Source organism: Hydra vulgaris, chromosome 02 (genome assembly GCF_038396675.1).
Source record: "Hydra vulgaris chromosome 02, alternate assembly HydraT2T_AEP".
NCBI lineage: Eukaryota > Metazoa > Cnidaria > Hydrozoa > Anthoathecata > Hydridae > Hydra > Hydra vulgaris.
Window position 1 is genome coordinate 29,244,998 of NC_088921.1, and position 23,706 is coordinate 29,268,703.

The 23,706-nt window shown below is 29.5% G+C and overlaps 1 protein-coding gene across 2 annotated transcripts; it reads right to left on the reverse strand.

Moving 5' to 3' along the window:
- Positions 1-2,353: 2,353 nt before the first annotated feature.
- On the reverse strand, positions 2,354-19,943 carry LOC100200918 (E3 ubiquitin-protein ligase pellino homolog 1). 2 transcript variants are annotated; one of them, XM_065790516.1, is made up of 10 exons: positions 19,859-19,943; positions 19,500-19,616; positions 15,158-15,287; positions 14,776-15,069; positions 14,210-14,398; positions 14,029-14,124; positions 13,825-13,923; positions 11,232-11,369; positions 10,977-11,092; positions 2,354-2,691 (listed from the first exon to the last, which is right to left on the reverse strand). In XM_065790516.1, the coding sequence occupies exons 2-10, from the start codon at positions 19,556-19,558 to the stop codon at positions 2,544-2,546; spliced, it is 1,269 nt and encodes a 422-aa protein (XP_065646588.1). In that variant the 5' UTR covers positions 19,559-19,616; positions 19,859-19,943; the 3' UTR covers positions 2,354-2,543. The 2 variants fall into 2 exon arrangements, with proteins under 2 accessions (XP_065646588.1, XP_065646589.1); XM_065790517.1 differs by lacking the exon at positions 19,859-19,943 and adding an exon at positions 19,760-19,783.
- Between the last annotated feature and the right edge of the window lie 3,763 nt (positions 19,944-23,706).

The window sequence follows — 23,706 nt, forward strand, 5'->3', positions numbered from 1 at the left end:
AAAAAAATTTTAAAATAAAAAAACAATTTCCGTCATAAATATAAAGATTCGTTAAACAGTTTTAAGATTTAGACGATCTACTAAATACCCGTATCTTAAATGGTCGTTATTAATTTTATAAAAAAAGCTTTTTAACTCATACTCATTCTAAATGAAATTTAAAATTGGAAAAAAAAATTTTTTTCCTCTGTTTTATAATTTCCATAATTTTATTTGACATGAACGCATTTCTAAAGAGACTAAATCTAGTCTTTTTAGAAAAAAGATTTTTGATTATAATGCTTAAAGCTATATAATAATAATTGCACTGCAATCATGAATACCATATCACTTCAAACTCCCTGCAGCCGTTTTCACTTTTCTCCGTTAAACTAACGGAGAGTTTGAGTGTCCGTTAAGAAAAAACTCTAAACGGCCGGTTTTATAACGGAAGAAAGTAAATGTATATTAACCGATCCAATAATTTTTTCAGTTAAAATTCCTCCATAAGCCAGCTCCATTAACTAGTTTTCGTGCTGTTTTTCTCATCGCATCTAAACGTTGCGATGCCAACAGACGATGATTTTGATTGATGAATTGGTAAATCGTAGCCGGTGATTTTTTAAATAATGGTCGCTGAGTAATTCTTTAAATTTAAATAAAACACGTTACAATACGAAAAACTCAAAGAGTTTGTGCCTTAGTTTAATTTTTTTAAATTTTATGTTGATGTTTCTTCATTCTTATGGATTACACATTTTCTCATAATCTATTTTCTTCAGGGTTTTGTCGTAGAGCATAAAAAAAGCTTTATTGCCCACCCAATTCATGTTTTGTAGCTACCGTCCAGTAATACAGAACTGTGTACATATTATACAGTGATAAGAAACAACCATACAGTGTTTGATTAAGTAATTCAAAAACAGAGGCGTTTTTATGGGAGGGGGGTGGTACCCTCTAATTTTTGCTTAATTTTATAAAACTGTTATTTAGAAATCTTCAATAGTTGCATAAACGTCCATTGAAAAATAATGAGTTTGAGCTGACGGGAAAAAAAAGTTTTTAAAATTACTTATGTGGATTTTAAGGTTGGGTTATTTTAAGGTTGGGTTATTTTAAGGTTGGGTTATTTTAAGGTTGGGTTATTTTAAGGTTGGGTTATTTATGATAATATGAATAACAATATATATTTTTCTTGCAGCGGAATATTGGTGAATAAGCTAATCATTCAAAGAATACAAAAAAGTTTAAACAAAACTCAGATGGTATTGGTGAAAATAATAAGTTTCTAAGAAATTTAGCTGAATACTACCAGTAAATCCAAAACACGCCCAGTTGGCACATCTAGTTTCACTTTCGGAATTAATACCTGTATAGGCACGTGTTTGCCATCCAGGCAAAAACACGTTGATTTCACGATTAACCAAAAACACGTTGTTTCGCGGGCAGTTTTACACATGCTTTATGAGTTTTTAAAGTCAAATTTTGTGTACTTTTATTACTGATTACAGTCGTTATGGAAACTTAGTATATTTTTATACTACGTTTTTATAATGGTGAAACTATTAATATCCTAATTGATATTTTGTTAAATAGTAATAGATAATTTTCCGGAATGGAAATCCTATTCTTGACACGTGTTATTATTTTTATTTTAGAGGCTTTTAAACAAACAACAGAAATCATGCGTTCATTTTTTAGAGCGTTGCCCGGCTTGGTATATTATTATCGAAATACCTTGGTGCATTTTTGGCTGTGTATGCAAGTAGGTCATAAGCTTGTAGGATAAGTTTGATGTTCATCGAATCATAACGTCAATCATTGTCGTTAAGTTTTCATTAGAAGTTTTGAAGTTGTGTTTCCTTGTTAATGGCGACATTAATGACTTTGTCAATAACTTTATCTATCTAATATCACAACATCATTTCTTTTACTTGGTTTTTAAATAATTAAGTTCGGATTGGTTGCGCAAGGTTGAGCTTGCAAAAAAAAAAAAAAAGGAAAAAGAGGGGCGAAGAAGTAAAATATGGGTAAAACATTTCATTATTAACTCCATTATACATTATAACTATAAAAATAAAATTGGCGTTCAAAAAATATAGCTTGCGTCTTTTTTTCCAACTTTACATGACCACAACATTTTAACCTCAAAAGATTTTTTTTTTAATAAAATTTTAAAACGTTAAAAGAAAATTTAATGGAAAAAGGAACAACACTTTTTTCCTTTTTAAGACAATCATGTTGTATTTCAATTAAATTTTTTCTAAAAAAAGGTTTGTTTTATGATATTTTTTTAAAAGAGATTTTACTTGAAAAAATTTTCTAGTTGTAAAAACATACACGTCGTTATTTCTAATTAAATGCCGCCTATAAAAAAATAGTATGAATAAAGTATTCAAACCTTTGAATAAATAGAAGAAAAAATTACAAAACAGTTAAATATTTCAATAAATACAATGTGTAAAACAAAGAAAATAATATATAAATAAGTTATTAAAAATATGGAAAATTCTCAAAATAGTTATAAGATCTTTAAAAAAAGTCGTCCCGAAATTAATTTTAGTCTATAAAAGAACTTCTCTGACAGGTTCAACTAAAGTTTGAAATATCAAGCGGACATAACCTTCTCTTCCATCAAGAGGAATTGAGCAAAACGGACATAAAGAGCTAAAATGATCCTTTCCATGAGGAAGTGGTACCTGCGACCAATATCTAAAAACAAGTTTTTTTCAATAAGATTATTTATTTCATGTTTAAGTCGTATACATACATAAAAGCATACATGCATGCATGCATAAATAAGTACACGCACGCATATATACATAGGCATGCTAATGTCTGCCAGGATAACATGTATAACGAATTTAAAAACGTATTTCTTAAAAAGTCAAAATTTGACGCATGACAGACGAATATTAGATCTACTTTTGTTAGTAAAGATTTTCCTCTGGAAAGATGAAAAATGATATTTACTAATCTCAGAATCACAAATCTAATAAGACAATAGCTTTTTGCATCGATTTCTTGATTTGAGATGCAAATTCAAGTTTATAAAAATTTGACACTTTAAAATAAATCAAAAAAGAATAACAAAGTTAATAATAATGATCTTAAACTTTTGGCATCAACATTAAAAATTTTAAATCATTTTAAAATAAAGTTGTTCGAGGTCAATGTTTAAAAAAGATTTGTATACTCAACAAACAATTCAATTTCCATTAGAATTATTAAAATCAAACCGAAATTACTTTTTTATATATTGTATATAATTATAAACTTAACTTAAGAGAGCCGTGTATTTAGTGTTTAGTTAAAAAAATTAAAACTAGATCATTACAGATATTTTAAATTAGTATAAACTAATTTCGATCCTTTTTATTATGCTTTCTTGGTCGTCTTGGCAAGAAACTATTACGATACAGCTTTAAAGCCGCAATAACAAATAATTGTTGGCAATGTTGTTAAATGTCATTACAGTACATATAGTTTTTTTTTTGTCAGGTCAAGTGTATGGCAATCAAGATCCCCCTTCTATTGGGCAGAAACAAAGGCTGGAAGAAGTGCACTTCCTGTCATCAATACTATCTAATATCTGTCATGCTTATAATAACATATATATATATATATATATATATATATATATATATATATATATATATATATATATATATATATATATATATATAAATATAAATCGCAGTTTTTACTAACATGTAAGGTGCTATCTGTGTGTTTGTGTTCTGTCTGAACCTCCGGCACTGTTTTCATTCATCCGTAAGTTGCTTTATTTATTTTTGTGTTCTGTATGAACCTCTGACGCCATGTTGGTTCACCCGTTAGTTATATATGTGTGTTTATGTTCTTTCTGAACCTCTGGCACAGTGTTCACTTACCCGCAAGTTATGTTATGTATGTTTGTATTCTGCTTAAATCACTGATGTAGTGTGAGCTCAGTAACCCACTAGTGACTCCAACTATAAAACCTATGCTTACCTTAATCTTTAGTATTCTGTTATATATAATATTCCTAATACATTTCCAAAATATTCCTATTAATATTTTAAAGTATTGCTTACAGGAGGTAACTACTTTTAACTACTCCAGATCAATTATGATGATCCAGGTCAGGTTCAGGATCATCACGACCACCCTGCTGCTGATATCATGTAACTCAGTACTACCTGCTTTATGCCCTGCTGCCTTGTTGGATTTGCTTTTTAGGCAAAAGCTAGGAGAAACAAACACTGACTTTTAAACCTTTTGCCTTGGGACTCTCGGTTGAGAAATGGCTATGATGGTGTCTCAATATAAATACTCATCATGGGCAGATATTACCTGCATCCAGCTACTGTCTTTTAAAAGGCCTTCTAGGCAAAGACTTTAAGGGTAAGCAGATTAACTCTGTTGACCAGCCTTGAACTCTTTCGTCATCTAATAAAGTGGCGTAGATGTAGACCTGTGTTACAGTGTTTTCTGCCTAGGATGATGAATGCTGGATCTTCTTGACTCTGCGCATAGATTTTTGCTTGTGCCTCCTTGATAGTGGCTATGCAACTCTTCTTCTTATTTCTTAATGATGGTACAGCTAAAACTCAGTTTATGGTTCTATGGCCAGCTGGTAGTAAGGTTTCCCAAACTCTGTGGTAGCTCTTAGAGAGGCTGATTCCATCAACAGCTGCAAAATATCAGTGTTAACAGTGACATGTTGCACATGAAGGGTGTCACTGTTAATGCTTTTGGTGTATACTGTTAAGGCCACATAAGGAGCCCTAAGTTACAACTTTGGGTTAAATAGCAGGACTAAGACAACTGCATTGCTTTTTGTTTGGGATGCCGTGCTCTATCTGAGTCAAGTTCTCTTTAAACTTAAATCATGCCCAAATAACCAAAAATAATAAATATAAAAAACCATCACAACCACCTAACTGTTTTAATATATCCTTCACAAACATTTAGGTTTTTTAAGTAACTTTTTATCAGTTAAATCTTACCTCAAAACTTTCCAGACTTGATTGCTCTTTGTGAAACTAATTTAAATTTGGTTGTTCCTTCTTCGTATTAATGAGATACTATCTTTTGATTCACAAAGACTCCAATAGTAAGTTGGCTTAGAGGTATACAAATCAATTCAATGTCGAGAAATCAGGTTTCAATCTTTTGACCATTCTTTTATGCGCTTCCGCTTAGCATTACTTCACTGTTACATTTCTCTTTGTTTTTTATCGTTCACCTACTTTGACTGCACTCTTTAGATGTAATTTCTGATCGAATTGACCATGCCCTTTATCTTTACCCCACTGCCAATATTGTTGTTACTAGTGACTTTAATGCTCAACACACTGAATGGCTTGGCTCTAACACCATTGACCTTGCTGGCACTAAAGTCTATAATTTCTGCATTTCTTAATCTCTTACTCAGATAGTTAACTTTGCGACTCCTTTTCCATATAACCTTTATCACTTACCTTCACTCCTTGATTTGTGACTTGTCTCTGAAACTAGCTTGTGTTCAGTTTCTTCTTTTTTTTTTCTTTAGGTGGTTCTTATCATTCAATGATCTCTATCCTTCATCTCGCACTTCTTCTTTGGACTCACCAAAGCTGACTGAGATTCTTTTTGTGATTTTCTTTGTGACGGTCCTTGGCCTGACGTCTTTTCTCACTCTGTTAATAAAACCTCCTATGTAACCTACTGGATTCAGACAGGAATGGAAGCTTTTATTCCTTCTTGTCAGCTTCAGGTCATTCTACTCCATGTTTTCCACCTTTTGCAGTTGCTATAACTAATCGAAATCAATTTTTATCTTTCTAAAAAGAACAACTCTTTTGAAACTAAACATTTATTATTGCAAAAAATCAATTGTAAAAAGGTGGTGTCTGATGCTAAGTTCTATTATTCTCAATTTACTAAATCTCATATCTTATCTCAGAAGTTAGGCTCAAGAGAATTTGGAAAATCGTCAACAGCGTCATAAGCAAAGATCTAACATTCCATTTTTCATTCATGGGACTGATCTTATCGATCTAAATTTTAATTTTCCTGATGTTGCATTTGATGAACTTTTACCAATAGATCACTGTTTTGAGGTTTATTTCATTGGATCACAAAAAAACCTCCCGCACCTAGCACCTCACCACTCTTAACTTTTTCGATTCTTTACTTGATTTTGTTCCCGTTCTTACTTCCTTATGCTTGACTTTGATTTTTAAAACTGTAAATATATAATATTGTATATTGTATAGTTGTTCATATCATTTAAACAATTTTTGTTTATTTGCGGTATTAATTTGCAAGATCTGCTGTTTAGTGCTTCTTTTTGAAAATATGTCCTTTAAAAGTAAAAAGTCAAAATCAGCAGTGGAAGCAGCTGGTGAAATGTGGACACAAAATTTGAAATCAAGCACGAAGCGCCGTCCTAATATACCACAGGTAAAACAGGATATGAGCGACAAATTGTGTAAAATGCTTTCCAACAGAGATATCGTTGGAAGATTCTTGGGACTTTTTGATGAATTGAAAGGACGACATGATCGACTAACAAAAATATCCGAGGAATTGATGAATCTTTGGCAGAAGTTTAATTTTCCTGTTCCTTCTAAACAACAAGTGTCTGCTAATGTTGACAAACTTATCACATCATTTGAGAAACACAGAAAGCGACCAAATGCAGTATTTGAAGAAAATTTTGCTAATCTGTTCGATATAACAAAACCAGATGGAAATTGGCTTTTTAGTGAGGACAAACAACTGTACAAAGTACAAACTGAATCAGATGGCAGGGTGGGATATACAACTATGAAAGTGGCTCCTATGTCAACAATCCATCCATCAAAAAGGGCCAAAAGCACATCAGAACCCTCGACAAACCAAGCGGTTATCTCCGTACCACTTTCCTGCGATAGTGAGGATTCTGAGGAAGGAAGCAGCAGTGGTGACTCGGAGGCAGTTCCAAGAGAATCTCCCAGAAAGCATGCAACACGCCAGTCAACTAAGTCTGCTGCCAAACTAGTTTCTAGTCACTCTTTGTCAACCAGAAAAACGTCACGGGTTCTTCAAAGTCTGGCTGAGGATGGAGTTTGTGTCCCAACACCATCACAGTCTGGAGTCTGGCGTCAAACAATCAAAGATGCAGAACAAGTTAAGAACCGCCTCATGGAACTGATCTTTGAAGAGAAATTTTCTTTGTATTTTGATGGTAAGAAAATTGACAAGACTGAGTACCAAGCTGTGTGCTTGAAAAATGACAAAAGAACATTAAAATTTGGCATTTTGGTTTGTGACAGTGGATCCTCTGCAAACATATATAAAGCACTACAGGACCTACTTGATGATTACAATGCATGGAACAGTATTCAGATGATCATCTCTGACACAACAGCTGTAAATACTGGTGGCAAGAATGGAGTTGTAACCAAGCTTCAGAAAACATTTCGAGACAAGGGATTCGATGAACCTCAATACATCGGCTGCCAACACCATATTCTTGATCTTGTTCTATGACATATGTTAGATTTCTTTTTTCCTATACAGTCAAAGTCGCCTAACATTAACTACAAATTTATTGATGAGATTATGGAGCATTATGATGATTTAAAAAATGCCTACAAGGGCACAGCAGTGGTAGCATAGTACGAGAACCTTGGGTGGAGAGATGACTTTAAATTTCTTTTTCAGCTTTGTGAAGCATACAAGTTTTACAAAAATGAGGAAAAATGGCCTCGTATCAAATGGCACAAGCTGCCATCACTGCACAGTGCCAGGTGGAACTCAAGAGGCATTTTTGCGTTTATTGCATTTTTCATTCTTCCAAACTGGCGAGAACAGCTTAGGATAACTTGCAATTTCGTTGCAACTACATGGTTGCGGGCCTGGTTTTCAAACCAGCACTATGCAGAGGCGGCTTATGAAGACCCGCTGTTAGCAATATCACAACTTAAGTGTTCCAAAGCTGTGAAATGCTTCTCTACCCACTGGAAGAAGGAACCATCAGTGCTTGATGTGCCTCAATCCAACATAGTAGCAGAGAGAGCTGTAAAGTTGATGGAGGACATTCGTTCTTCTTGCAGAACAAACAAATATCTTAACTGTAAATTTATTAATACTAATACACAAATCTGAAAGACTATTAACATCACTACAAATCCTGTAGGACAGTGTAGGTACTCATTTTCATGTATTTCTCATGCGTATTGTATATAAAGCTGACATATTATAATTAAAAGCCTTTGGGCCGCTATGTGTTATATGGTTAAATATGAAACTGTCTTAGGTACGGGAAGTTTTTTCAAGGTATGGTGAAATCAATGTCATTTCTGTGATTTATAGGCAAAAGTTCATCATTTAGAACCCCAGGCTAATTGGTTAAAATTTATCATATACCTAGTGTACACAAAATGAATGTGAAAGTAGAAAAACAACTAAAAAAAAGTACTCCTCAATTTTTATTTCGAACCAGGTAATAATTTTAATACAATAATATAAGAAAACCAAACATTAAAAAAAAAATTAATTATTCTTGTGGGAATCTAATAAAGTTTTGAGCTTTTGCTTTAGTGGTACCCATAAGCTTGCACACAGAATAAGAATCAAAAGTATTTGATGGTTTTTTAAATGATATTTTAATATCTTTAATGTTTCTGCAAAGCTTTTTTGCTTTTTTCATTTTTCTTTTAATAATAGCCCACTACTTTTCAATAACTCTCAATTCAGGGCAGTTTAGAGGATTTTCTATTTTAGGCCCAAATTTCACATTATTCTTTTTATACCATTCCATAGCTAGTTTACAATAATGAATTGAAGCTAAACCAGGCCAAAACACAGGTCTGTTATTGTGTGATTTAATGAGAGGTAAAAGGTGTTTTTGTAAACATTATTTAACATATATTTGACCAGAAAGTGTGGACTGAGAAATATAATGTGCTGATTTTTTGCCAAAACTGCAAATAGCTTGCCAAATCAAAGCTTTTTTAGCAAAATTTTTTATGTTTTGTGTATTTAAATTTCTTATCTGCTTTTCCTCTGTATTTGGCAATATAATAAACAGCACCAGGAATTTGTTGATGATCGTACTTGATATAAGTTTCATCGTCTTCAATAATACAGAAATTTTTAGAAATAAAATTGTCATACAACTTTCTGCTGCGGGTTCTTGCACTTTTTTGTTGAGTTTCAGAACGGTTGGGCACTTTTTGTGCTTTGAAAGAATGAAAACCATGTTTATTTCTAACTTTTGAAACAAAACTATGAGAAAATCTATATATTTTTGCGCGTTCCTTTAGGGAAAGGCTTGGGTTATTCTTAAAACTGTTAACCAGTTTTCTAACTAGTTTTATATCTTTAAAACCTTCCTTTCTTCCACCACCAGATTTGCGTTTGATCAATTTTGTTTGAGAAAAACGTTGAATAACACAACTAACGGTGTATGGATGTATTTGCGATGATTTTGTTATCGAATTGTAGCTACTATTAGGATTTTGTAAATATTTGTGCATAATTTTTTCTCTTACATCTTCTTCTTTTGTCATTTTTAAAAATAATTTCAAGTTAAATCCAAAAACTAACATATTATTTTAAAACTACAACACATTGTAAACAAAATACAAAACAATTAAAAAGATTTTAATACAACCACTGAAAAAAAATGACGTGCTTATTCTTTCACATTTATTTCGTGTACACGCTTTAATATCCATAATATCATCCGAAATCATACAGTACTCTCTATTAGTAAACGACCGGGGCTATAGCCGGGACCAGGTTTGATAACACATAGCTGCGACCGAAGATGAGTTTATGATCAGTGCTGCATTAATATTGATAGATCCTATAAAAATGATATTTTTAATTGAAATTTATGATATGAGTTATAATTAAAAACAATACTTTTATAGGATCTATCAATATAAATGCAACCCCGGTCATAAACCTGGCTGGGGCTGCATTAAAATTGATAGATCCTATAAAATATTGTTTTTAAATAAAATTCATATAATAAATTTTAATTAAAGATAACATTTTTATAGGATCTATCAATATTAATGCAGCCCTGATCATAAACCTGGCCCTGGTCATGGCTATGTGTTATCAAACCTAGCGCCACCATAGTCCCGGTTGTTTACTACTCTCTATATACTCTAAATTACTAGTCTTTCTGAAATTTGAATTTCTCTTTTAAGAATGTAACATTTTAGTAAGAGATTTCATGCTGATTAAGCAAATGAAAAAATTCAAAAATTGCAAATGACTGTAGCTTAAAAAATAGCTTGTGTCAGTGGTTTATCACCAAATAAAGTTGTACCACTAAGTCAGTGTGCAGTGTAAAAATTGTATTGACTATTCAAGTTTAATATTAGCATTAAAGGAAAAAAATTTATCACTCAGTAATCCATATGAAATCAAATTAGAATTTAAATCTTATTCTGAACAGATTGTCAAGAATAAAAATATGTAGTGAATTTAAAGTATCAGAGAGTATGGTTGAAACAGCAACAAAGTTAAAAGCAAACAGTGGAATCATATATATATATATATATATATATATATATATATATATATATATATATATATATATATATATATATATATATATATATATATATATATATATATATATACACACATATACATATATATATATATATATATATATATATATACAACCCTCGGAATTAGGGTCGGCATTCGGCATTCGGAATTAGAGTGACTTTCTTGTCTTTATTGTGGCTAATGAAAGTTGAATTTGGGCAACCGAGATATTTTTTTATAAACTCTGCACATTTTGTCAACTCCAAAATACATTAAAAAAAACAACAAGTTTATTTTAGGAATCAGCCACAATCCAAACAAGGAAAATTGTTTTATTATACTATTTTACTAATATATCATGGTTCAAAGTATTTTTTACTAAACTTTAATAATTGCCCTAAAGGTGCCTCAAAAACTGAAACATTTTTTTCATTATTCAAATAATTACTTTTAAACAACTCAAAACATCATACTTTACAGTAGCTTCCGTAGTTACATGACCACAAGGAACAAAGCAATGAGTAGCAGGACCATTGTCAATATAAAATGCTGGTTCCATACCCAATTTTAATGACACAAAATAGCCTTCCTGATAATAAAAAATTTCTAACAAAATTCTAATTATAAATTACTATAAAAAATAATAAAAAAAAGACAGTTAGATATATATTTTTATGACATTAAATTATTATATTAGCAAACTAATATTATTAAAGTATTTAAAAAACCTGTTCACAAAATGTACATATTCTTTTGTCATAATAATCTTCAGTATGAGAAGTGACACCAGGTTTCATTCCCCATTTATGATAACCATGTACATGGCCACAAGTTGTATATACATAAGGATCGGTGAGGTCAATGTTCTATAATCAGTATAATGAAATAAACAATTTTGGACAGAAAATTTAGAACTCAAAATAATAAAATTCTCTGTGGAACACGAATACATCAGTGGGTTAAAAATCAAAAACAATGCCAAACAGAAAATTAGAAAAATCAAAATGTTTATAAAGGTGTGCGACTCTAACTGATAAACTTAGGAAAACCTAAATTTTTAAAAACATATATTATCACCTTCAAGAGTTATAAGTTCCGCAACTCATAAACTACTCATAACAATCTGAAACTGTTAATTACAGAAAATGCATAAAACATTTCTAAAGTGAATGCTAAATGATTTGAAAACATTTCTAAAGTGAATGCTAAACGATTCGAAAACATTTCTAAAATGAATGCTAAATGATTCAAAAACATTTCTAAAGTGAATGCTAAATGATTCAAAAAGCAGAATCAGTTTTTAGTATGTGTGAAATGTATTAAGCAGACAGAGACAAAGTAAAAGGGCATAACTTTTGCGTATTAAATTTTTACTAACAAAACTAAAAAATATTTTTTTCCTTATAAACATTTTATTATTTTATAATTTTTGCATATATCAAAATTAATTTATATAGAATATTTTACAAAAACAATTTTCTTTTTTGAAATAAAATTGTATTTAATATTTATAAAATTATAAAGTAAACTAAGCAGGTAATTATGCATATATTATTGCATGATTACAATAAAAACTGCTTAAAAGTTTAGAACTATTTTAGAGTTTTCACTTTTGATTTTGTTGCATATATTTGAACCAAATTAAACCAAAACAAATTATGTCTGTGGCCATATTATATTAATTTTGGATTTCTATGTTTCACTTTATGCACTGACATATATACACGTGTTTTACACATATAGTATATACACATGTAATACACATATATACAGATAGTATATACAGATAGTATATACAGATAGTATATACACATAGTATATACACATAGTATATACACATATACACAGTTATATACTTATCGTGTATAAAGACCTTTAGTTAAATCATTTTAAAAATCATTTTATAGTCTGGCAATTTTCACATTGCTTGTAAATATGTTTAATGAGTAATTCAAATGGAATTTTTATAACAATAGACTTTTAGATAAAATTAGACTTAAAAGTTAAGCTAACCAAACATGACATGCAAAACTTTGCACTCTCACACACACATACAAAATTTCTTATCAAAATTAAAATTTTCCCAGAACTTTAATAAATCTGCAAATATACAATCACTCATTGTAATTTTACAAATTAAATGATGATTGATCATTGATTCACCTTTTGATGTTTCGCTCATTCGTTATGTTTTAATTTTTGAATAAAATACGTAATTTGTAAGTCATGTATGCATAATAAAAAAAAAAAATGCTGATTCATGATTATGCAATGAATTGTAAACAAAGATATAAATTCAAACATTTTTTTCAGCTTGCTTTATTAAATGGAAATGAAAAATAAACCGTTACAACAATTTGAAGCAACGACTCGCGTAGCTGTGGTACGACCGTATAAATCAATGTGAATTTATAACACATGTACAATTTTTTAGTTTTGGTATTATTAATGATGCCATTAAAAATGATTTTATTTAGATTAAATGATTTTATTTAGATTAAATGATTTTATTTAGATTAATATGTTTTAATTTATATCTTTGTTTACGATTCATTGTGTAATCATGAATCAGCATTATTTTTTATTACGTATACATGATGTACAAATTACGTATTTTATTCAAAGATTAAAACATAACGAATGAACAGCAAACGGCAAAAGGTGAACGGGAATGTAGGAACATTTTTTTGACTATTCATCAATCATCAATTAAACACACATTTTTTTATTGCTACACATTATTTGTTGTCACTTTAATATACTTTTTCATTATGCTTTTGGTTCTTTTAATCTTACAAAGAATCCAGCAATTGATATTTGACAATCCTAAGATTTTATAAAATACACAGATCTCAGGATTTCAGGATCCCTGGATTGCAAGCAATATAACCAGACAATCTTTGCCACAATTCAATAAAGTTTTATAGGGTTCATAAATGTATTAGATCCAACTGGATTAAAACTAACTAAGAAAAAAAATTATTAGAACTTGTGGATAATGAAACACTAAGATCAAATTTAAAACAAAATTTAATTTTTCATTGTTTTAATAAAATATATACTGAATATGAATAAAATTTAAAAAAAAAAGTAATTTATTTAAAAACTCATTAAGTTTATTTTTTTTATTAACTCTTATAAATCAAATAATTTTTGGCTAGGATGTGTGTTGCACAAACAGACTTATCAAATACAAATGCGCTAAAAAATCATTTAGCAAGATTTTCAATTTTTAAACACAAGTGCACAAATAGAAGAAGAGGCATGTTGGTTAGGATAAAATTCTTTTGTTTTGTTTTTATTGTGAAAAAAAAAGCAAACCATTTTTTTCTTCTTAAAACGCAGAGTTACTAATCCAACAGGACATTGAGCATTCAAACTGTTTAATGCTTCTTCTTGTTTCTCTAAATCTGAAAGTGTCTAAATAAAATATTAATAAAAATTAACAAAACGCATTTATTGAATTATAAGTTTAGATGGTATCTCAAAATAAATGAAAATGTATCTAATTAAAAGAAAAATTACAGGGGATTTTGCCATTCCGCTTATAGTCCTCCAAAGCAAAACTACACCACATAAATCAATCAATGAACCATCTTGTAAGATATTTACTAATTCTGTCTGAAAAGTAAAAAAAAAATCTTCATATTAAGCAATTTTTTTTTATCATTTTAACATCACCACACAAATAAATTAGCTCATTAACTGTTTTGCCTCTTTGTTTGGCTGATCGTGAACATCTCAGTCCAAATATATCGCCAGATATGGAAACTTCCCGCCAAACTCCAGGTCTCATACTTTTACCCCAAGGATTTTTTGGATGCATTAAAAGAACACCATTTGTAGTCAAACCATCAGAAAACTTGGTACTGCTAGCCCACTGAGGAGCACTCTCCTACATATATTCATATATCATACTTATATATTCATTTATTATAATACATGTATATATTACATACATATATTACAAGCAAAATAATGTTTTCCTTTGATTCTAGGTTGGTAACACCAACAGCCTAATAAATGTTATCAAAAGGTAATGACATTATGTACCGCAGCCTCAATGTTTATGCAAAATGATAATTTCTTTTCTTTTTGAACAAACAACAAATAATTTTTTCTTAATTATTTAGCATAACTTATTCACAAATGTTACACATAATTACTTACAATACCTTAGAATAATTTATTCACATATGCTATTCTTAATATTTACAATAATTTAGCATAATTTATTTACATATCTTATCATAATATAAAATACTCTCTTACTTTAAGAACAATTCTATTTTTTGAGTTAAATCCCCCGGAAAATAATCGAGTATGATAGGGTGGACTACGATCAACAACCAATCGACAAGCATATCTTGATATTGTACTTTGTTTTAAGGCTGCTTTAATATTATCCTTCTCTCCTGGTATTGTATCTATAACTATGTAATCAATAATAGTTTCTGTTGAACGTCCTATTTGAAAAAAATCTGTTTTGTGATCTTTTTTGAACTCTACTACACTACTGACTCCATCTTCACCAGTAAATGTTACAGTGTAATTCTGGGCAATTGCCTGAAAATAAATCAATTTATAATAACAAATAATAAAATAATATGTTAAACTAAAGAGTTTAAAAGGTTGAAATTTCTAAAACTTTAACCTTTTTAGCTTGGTCGCTTAATGCATTTATTTCTCTATAAGGTTTTATTCCATTTGATACTTTTTTTTTGCAAACACAATATTTATGTTGAAACCTATCATCTCCTTTGAATGGTAGCTGCCCATTGTATCTAAAAAAGTTAAACGATTAGTTAAATATTACCAAACTATAGTATTATAAAATACCAGATCATGTACACAAACACGCACACAAACAACAAAATTGGATGTGTTGGCCTTAGACAGGAATCCAGGATGATCGTTTTACTGTGTTTAACGCCTATGATTGCACACTAGTATTTTTATTGTGAACCTAAACTTACCCATAAAGAAATTGGGAACTTTATAGAAGTTGCTAATACAACAATTTTGTTTAGGTCTTTTTAAAAATCTGTTCCTCTTTCAAAACTTATATACATAGACAAAAATTCACAAGACCCTCAACAATTTTTGTTTATGCATATTTTTGTATGCCCTCAGGGCATAATTATATACAAAATACATGCATATACGGAATCTAATTGACTTCCTCAAACTGCAAATTAACTTGGTCCGAAGTTGATAATTGTTAAATATGGCGACTATTTGTAGTGAGTCATGTCAGAAGCAATGATACCATGTATCTGGTACATTATATCACTCCATGTTTCCATTTTATTGGTGCTGGATCAATTGAATTACATTGATAACAAAAGTATGACCATTTTACCAGATATTAGCTGTCCCTCTTGTCTCTTCAGAATTGCAACATTTATTTAGCGGTTTCAAGTCACATAACTTTAAAAATATTTGATCTTTTTATTTAAAAATTTGTACTTGGCTATTTTCAGGGGTGAAGAATCCAATAAAGTGATCAGAAATATAAAAAATTATTATTAAGTACCTGTATTTATCTATTTAAATAAATTTAGGCAATTTTTTATATACTTTTTGATGTTCAAGAAAATCATATGGCCTCGATAATATAAAAAAAAAAATTTTACACATTAATCTATATTTGATTTTTTAAAAAACATAAGGATTTTGATCTGTAAGTATATGGATTTCTATATATGTATAATGGGCCACAGTCCCCACTTTTTTGCAGCGGAATATTGCAATTGATTTTTTTTTACCTTCCAGACTAGCTGGAGCTCTGAAACTTTTGGGATTTCTGAAGTGCTGATAAACATGCAAGTTTAAAATTGTTTCCAGGGCCCAAGACACTGGGGAGGGAGGCTGGGTCATAAGCCCCACTATTTTTTAGCGGAATCTTGCAATAGACTTTTCACTACATTCTAGACAAACTAGAGCTCTAAAAAATTTCAGCATTTGTGTAGTCCTGATGAACATGTATTAAAATTGTTTCAGGACAGACAACAAGGGGTCCATAGGGCCAGGGAACCAGGGGTCATGCCCCACTTCTTTTCTCTGATTTTTTAAATCTTTTCATGATAATGTTAAAATTTTGTCATCTGTTGTTCCAGATCTCCAAAATAATTTTCAGTCTTTCTACAATAAATTAGTTTTTGACAAGTATCATTTGACAGTCTAAAATCACACAAATCCATTCTTACTCTAAAACTACTAAGTTGTACTTTAGATTAAATTAAACATAAGAAACCAATAGTAATTAATATAATTAAAGCAACTTAAACATAGTAAGTGACTGGGGCCCTGGTCCCGGCTAAAAATGGGACTTTTTTCAAAAAATTTATAATACTTTTGTATTATAATTTCATACTTACATTTACAAGTTATTATATACATATATTCATATATTGTTAAACTCTAATTTACTTCCAACAAGATTGCAAGCAACCACTATTAAATTATGAATTACTTTAAAATAGAGGATAGGTCAAAAGACTAGAAAATGGTTAACTGAAGACTTTAAAAGTTGTAGGATGTATTAAAAAGAAAAACTTTTTGATGTGCAAGGAAAAAAAAATGGATTAATAAAAGTTTTTATAGTATGAAGGAACAGATACAGTAAAAAGATGCAACTTATTGAATAAGAAGCCAAGTAAGAATGAGTTTTGGTTAATCGTAATAGAGATGATAGCTTATTTGAGCATTGACCATGATTATATTTTTAGAAAAAAGAAAGAAATGCAACCTTACACCAATGGGAGAGTGGCTCAAGCTCAGCAGATAAAGCAGGCCTAATTAAATTTACAATGTGCTTTTAGACATTTAGAGTAAGAGGGTTGTTGTTTGTCAATATAGGAATTTTTTTTGAATATAAAAGATGGTTTTTTGTCTCTAGAAACAAGGTTGTATAATTAATAAATTAATTTGGTAATGTTAAAAATGTTAATGATGAATTTAATAGGTAATAAATTTCTCCTATACTAGTGTTATGACAGAATGTTTTTTGGTTACTGTTAATAGCTCTTATTTAATAAAACAACTTGATGATAACATTCTAAAATTAGAAAATATCAATTAAAATAATAGTTTTAAAAGGTAATTATTTTCTTTTTTATTGATGTAATGTTATGGCAGCAGCTCTCGGAATTATTGCTGGCATTCGGTTATGCAGACCTTACAGTGTCTGAAGTCTGCAATATTTTTCCAACCTTAGAATTTTATAGCTTTATTTTACTTGCTATTTTAAATAAGCTAAAAAGGGCAAAATGAATGCTTTATTTAAAATCAATCTAAATTAAAAAAAAGAAAAACTGAATAAAATTATTATTATAAAAACGTATGAGCCGTATGAGGCATTATAAGAGAAACACATTTTTCTTTTGTTGCTTCCAATATAAGTAATCATGCATGGTTTAATGCATCCTGCAAATTGATCTCAAATATTTTCACTTATGCTCATAGCTGCTTTGAAAATTTACTGGGAAACCCAGTTATAAACGCTCTTTGTAATAATTTTTTGCTTTCAACATTAGCCAGCCCCATAAGTTGGTGTAAACTGGCCAAATACACATCAATGGATTCACCGTCATTCCATTTCCTATCTCTGAACTGCTCATAGGCTTTGAAACCATCAACTGCAAATGCATCTAATAGAGCCTTTTCAATATCTGCAGCAGAGGTTTTTTGGCTCTCCCCAAGTTGCTCATAAAATGTTAAAGCACTACCTTCAAGAAACAACAGAATGACTAATGAAAGATCGACCATCTTTTGCAGCTCTCCAGCCAGTTTGACCTTTTTCAGCCACACTACAACATCTCTAAATCCATCAAATTTTCCAATCATTTACACCATGGATGTTAGACTGCAGAAATAACTTGTTATTACAACAACTTTGCTTACGTTTTTTTTTTTTAACTCTGTTCCTTTTTCAAATTTTATTTACAACTTATATACATAGACAAAAACTCTTATAACTAGCGCTAAAAAATTACATCAATTAGCTATCATAACAGGTATAGCAACAAACTAATATAACAATTAGCCATTATCACAGTAGCATTTTTCTTTTTTTAAGTAAGTTACTTTCACCAAATGATTCTATTTTTAATTCTATATTTGGGAAGGTGAGACTAAAGAGAGTCACCTGCCCCATCTAGGATCAGTTTAATGTCATGATCAAATTTCAGAGAACTAAACTAAAAATTGATCAAGTTAATGCATTAAAAGAAATGACAAAGAAAATGGCCACCAGAAAGAAAACTTACTCAAATGATAATTTAATGTTTCTTTGAATGACTAAGGGATAGTTAAACCACCATGTACATAATAAATATAATTAACTGTATTAGCAGCAAATAAAAAATGCCTTTGAAAATTAAAGCAACATATACTATGAAACACAGTAAACATATTGATAAAGATAATTTCAAAAGAAAAAGAAACAAGATTTTTATTTTCATAAAGGTTCTTATCACGGTTTTATTTTTATATCAGCATGTTAGAATTATCTTTGAAATTAAAGAGTTTCCAATTTTTGCCATCGCCATCACAAACTGCATTAAATCATGTCATGTTTCAAAAGTTACTTGAAATGTTAAATAACAGAGGTACATGTAGAAATAAAAAACGATTTTGCATTTTGATGATTTTGCACTTAAAACAATTTGCAACTTAGTGATTTTTTTTTTTGATCTGTAACCAGCCAATTGTAAAGGATTATGCCCTGATTTATTATTGTAAGTGCAAATGAGCCAGCATTGTTTATACAAACATCCTAAAAAATAACCTAGACAATTTTTTAAATTTATCTTTGTTTCTTTTTGACTATATAAACTGTTGCAATTATGTTCAAACTTGTTTTTAATTTACCATAAAAAATTTGTTACTTTTCCAAATTTGTAGATTTTTCTGTTTGTAAATTAAGGACAAAATAATAAAAACAACAACATCAACAACAATAATAATTTTAATTTAATAAATTTTAAAAATACCCCAGTGCAAACAAGTGTCCGTATATTACTTTTTCTTTCTTCTTAATTCTGTCAGACATAATCAGTATCTTCTCTTTCTAATCAAATTTTTATAACCATGAAAGCTAGGGAAAACAGCTAAAAAAAAAATCAACATTAAATATAAGTATAGTATATAAGTATATATATATATATATATATATATATATATATATATATATATATATATATATATATATATATATATATATATATATATATATATAAATATATGTGCATACTTTAAAGTAAATTTTATGACACAAGATAGGGACAGTGAAACGCGTAGAGCATGGATAATGGGATAATTTAACATAGCTGAAAAAAAAAAAAGAGTAAACCTTGACTAAAAAGTAATGACGCCAATTTACAGTGTATTATGTGACTAAAATTATAAATAAGCTATTACTAATAGCTAATTAACTTATATCTAAAATAAACTAATAACCTAAAATAAAAAAGTAATAATAGTGGGTTATATTTGCTTAGTAAAATACTATGGGTTATATTTGCTTAGTAAAATATTAAATAATTTTTTTTATTTCCTTGTATTTTTACAATCAAAAATGTCGCATTTTTTTTTTTAGCAAAAAATTGCTTAATTGTTCATTTTATAACGTTTTTATAACTATTTTTCGTCTAATTTTCGTCAGTTTTTATAAATAAAAATAAATGTTTGTATTCTAAAAACTAATATAATATAAATAAAAACAATACAATTAAAATAATATTTAAATAATTTTGAACTTATTCAAGAATTATTGGTATAAAACCATTAACATAAAGATTATAATATATATATATTAATCCAATTTAACAATAAGTTAAATCGTAAAGCATTTAATATAACACGTAAAAGGATTTAATTATCGCTTGTATTTTTAACGTAATCACGTTTTGACGTGATTAAAACGTGATTTTTTTTTAAATTCGAACAGCGCGCTCAAAAATGTATTAAAAAATTATTTTTTATTTTACAACAATTTTTAAAAATTTTTCGAAAAAAGCAATATAATTTAGAGTCTACGACACGGGTTCCGAAGCGGAGGGGCGCAATCATCAATTTCTAAAAAAAGTCCTCTGTATCTAGAAATTTCTTTTTAAGAAAAACTGTACTTAAATTCAATTAAAGTTTGACACAACTAAAAACTACAACAGTGTTTCTTAAACGCATTTTGCCTACCGCTCCCTTTTCAGAAAATTAATTACTCAGTGCTCTTCTTTATGAGAGCAAACCAAAAAAAATATGTATTTATAATTCTACTTGCGTATTAATTAAAATAATAAAGGTTTTTCAAAATTTCTATAATACTCAAAAATGACGAAGTTGGTACCTAGTATGGTAGAACGAGATTATTAAAAAACGAATTGATGAATTTAAAATACCATAAATCACTCTGCATACTATAAAGTAACTGTCTATTACAATCAATTTATTACATGCAGTTGGCGTACTAAATGTAATTTTGATCACAGATTCTTCAAAAATTCTAAAAATCTTATAACTTTTGTAAAATTGTTCAATTTTTATAATTTTTTTACCTCTTCATTCAAAAATATTGAAGGGTTTCTGATGATATATAATTTGATCAATTAAAAAATTCCAGCTCAACCTAATATAAATATATATATATATATATATATATATATATATATATATATATATATATATATATATATATATATATATATATATATATATATATATAAATATATGTGTGTATATATATATATCAATAGTTCTTTTAAAACAGCCATCAATCTAGTAAAAAAAACACACACACGGGTTTACTGATCATGGGGGACTTCAATCATCTAGACATTAAATGGACTCATCTTGGTGGTCTGTGTATACAAAGAGGTAAATTTGCTAGTTGTGAATTCATCGATTTTATGAGCATCAACTTCCTAGTACAACGCGTGCACGAACCAACTTTTGCAAGCTACATTCTAGATCTTGTCATCACTGAAAATCCTACAAAAATATTTTTAACTAGTATTGGTCTACCTCTAAGCTCTTCTAATCTTAACGATCTTCACTCAACTCTGACTTGGAACTATAATGTCAGCACATATACTCATAAAACTAAAACGCTAACCAAAAGACCGAATTATAGACGAGATAATTACATAAAAATTACTCAAAATCTTGATTTAATCAACTGGTCAAGTTTTTACAAAGATCTGAACATTAGGCAAATGGACTCAAAGTTTTGCCATGCTAAATCTAATTAAATATTAGATTCCTATGTTCAAAGAACGAACAAAGATCCAACCTAAATGGCTTACCAACGATTTGAGAAAGCTAAACTTAAATACAAGCTCTGGTTTAAAACGTTCAGCTCAGTTGATAAATCCAATGCTATTATCAAATTTAAGCGAATCTCAAAAGAAGGTAAAAAACAAATCAAATTATCAGTAAGAAACTACGAAAAAGATCTCCTATCCAAATGCAAGTCTAATCCAAAACTTTTGTACTCATACTTAAATGCTCAAAATAAAACAAAATCTAAAATCGAATCAATAAAACTCCAATCTGGCGATTGCAGTTTTATTGATTCGATTGGCGACACTTTTATTTAGTTTTCGATAAAAATTGTTCAAATATAAATCATTCACTCCTGATTTTCAAAACAAGAACATCTAACATCTGCTTATTCAATCAATCTCTCTCTCGATATTGATAGTTGATGTGCAGCTACAAAATCTCGACTCAGGCAAGACTCCTGGTGGCGACAACATCCACCCTCAATCACTGGAATGACACACGAGTGTCATTCCAGCTTCTCTGAAGCTCTTCTTTCAAATTTTGTTCATACCCTTCAAAATGGTACTCTTTCCATCTCTTGGAATCATCAACCGATCTTCTAAAAGATCAATCCGATTTTCTAAAAAGGAGACAAACAAATAACTTCAAATTATCGACCAATCTCCCTCACATCTGTACCTTGTAAGATTATGGAGCGCATAATTAAAGCAGTAATGATGAAACACCTTATCTATAACAATCTCAATTCGGCACAGCACGGCTTTGTTCTCAAAAAATCATGCTCAACGAATTTAATAGAATCAATTTACATTATCTCACAAGCGCTTAATGAAGGTAATGTAGCAGATGTTATATTCTTAGATTTTGCCAAAGCCTTTGATCTTGTCCATCACAACTCTCTTCGACTAAAACTCAGTGCCTATGGTTTTAAAGATCAGTTGCTTGCTTGGCTAAAATATATTTCTAGAGAGGTCGAAGACGGAGAGTAGTCATAAGTTCAAACTTGTCAGAATGGAAAGAGGTAAAAAGTGATGTCCCTCAAGGCTCTGTATTGGGAACCGTTGCTTTTCATTATATTTATCAATAACCTTCCCAATGCAATGACTCACTTAGTCGAACTCTTTGTAGACGACTGTAAACTAATAGGAATTATCAAAAGTTTGAACGATCGAAGGACGCTGCAAAAAGATTTGAACAAAATTGTTAATTGATCAAAAAAATGGAAAGTGAAGCTAAATTATGCGAAATGCAAATCGTTGGCAATCAGTAAATCATCAGCGACACCAAAAGTTCCTATATATGATTATACAATACTTAACAACTGGGTCTCTTTATTCGTTAGAAAAAATCGTTTCTGAACAAGATCTTGGTTTACAAATTACAAATAATCTGAATTGAAAAGATCACTTAAAACTTGTTTCAACCAGAGCAAATTTCGTGCTAGGGTCTCAAGGCGGTCATTTAAAACATGGAGTATAGAAACAATTTTATTACTTTATTGTTCCTTTGTCCATTCTCACCTAGAGTATGCGTCCTCAGTTTGGAATTCTTACCACCAATTCATGGTGATTCAAGCATAGAATTTTATTGTGAGCATGCGCATTAAATTAGCTTTTTAAAAAAATGGCGAAGCAGATTTCCGTAAAAACTAAAAGTTTCCTTTTTAAATACGTAATTAGTCTTCGCAATCAAAAAAAGAAAAAAGGTTTTTAAATTATATAATTGATAAGCTCTTCATTAAATTAAAAAAAAAAACTTAAGTCGTAAAGAAAGAAAATTTTTTGTTTGAAATAATTAGGTTTTTAGGTAAAATAAAGTACAGCATCACCTCAATTTTTTTTGGATAAAAAGCAAAATATATTCTTACTCTAGATATTGTAAGGAAAAATTGTAAGTTATTCATTTTTACCTGTCATTTTT

What these genes read in the sequence shown, in the direction of transcription:
- LOC100200918 (XM_065790516.1), bottom strand. Translation starts at nt 19,558, where the DNA reads ATGTCTGACAGAATTAAGAAGAAAGAAAAAGTAATATACGGACACTTG. An exon ending in GGACACTTGTTTGCACTGGG is followed by an intron (nt 15,288 to 19,499) that starts GTATTTTTAAAA and finishes TAACTTTTTTAG; the next exon opens with ATACAATGGGCAGCTACCAT. An exon ending in ACTACGGAAGCTACTGTAAA is followed by an intron (nt 2,692 to 10,976) that starts GTATGATGTTTT and finishes ACTTGTTTTTAG; the next exon opens with ATATTGGTCGCAGGTACCAC.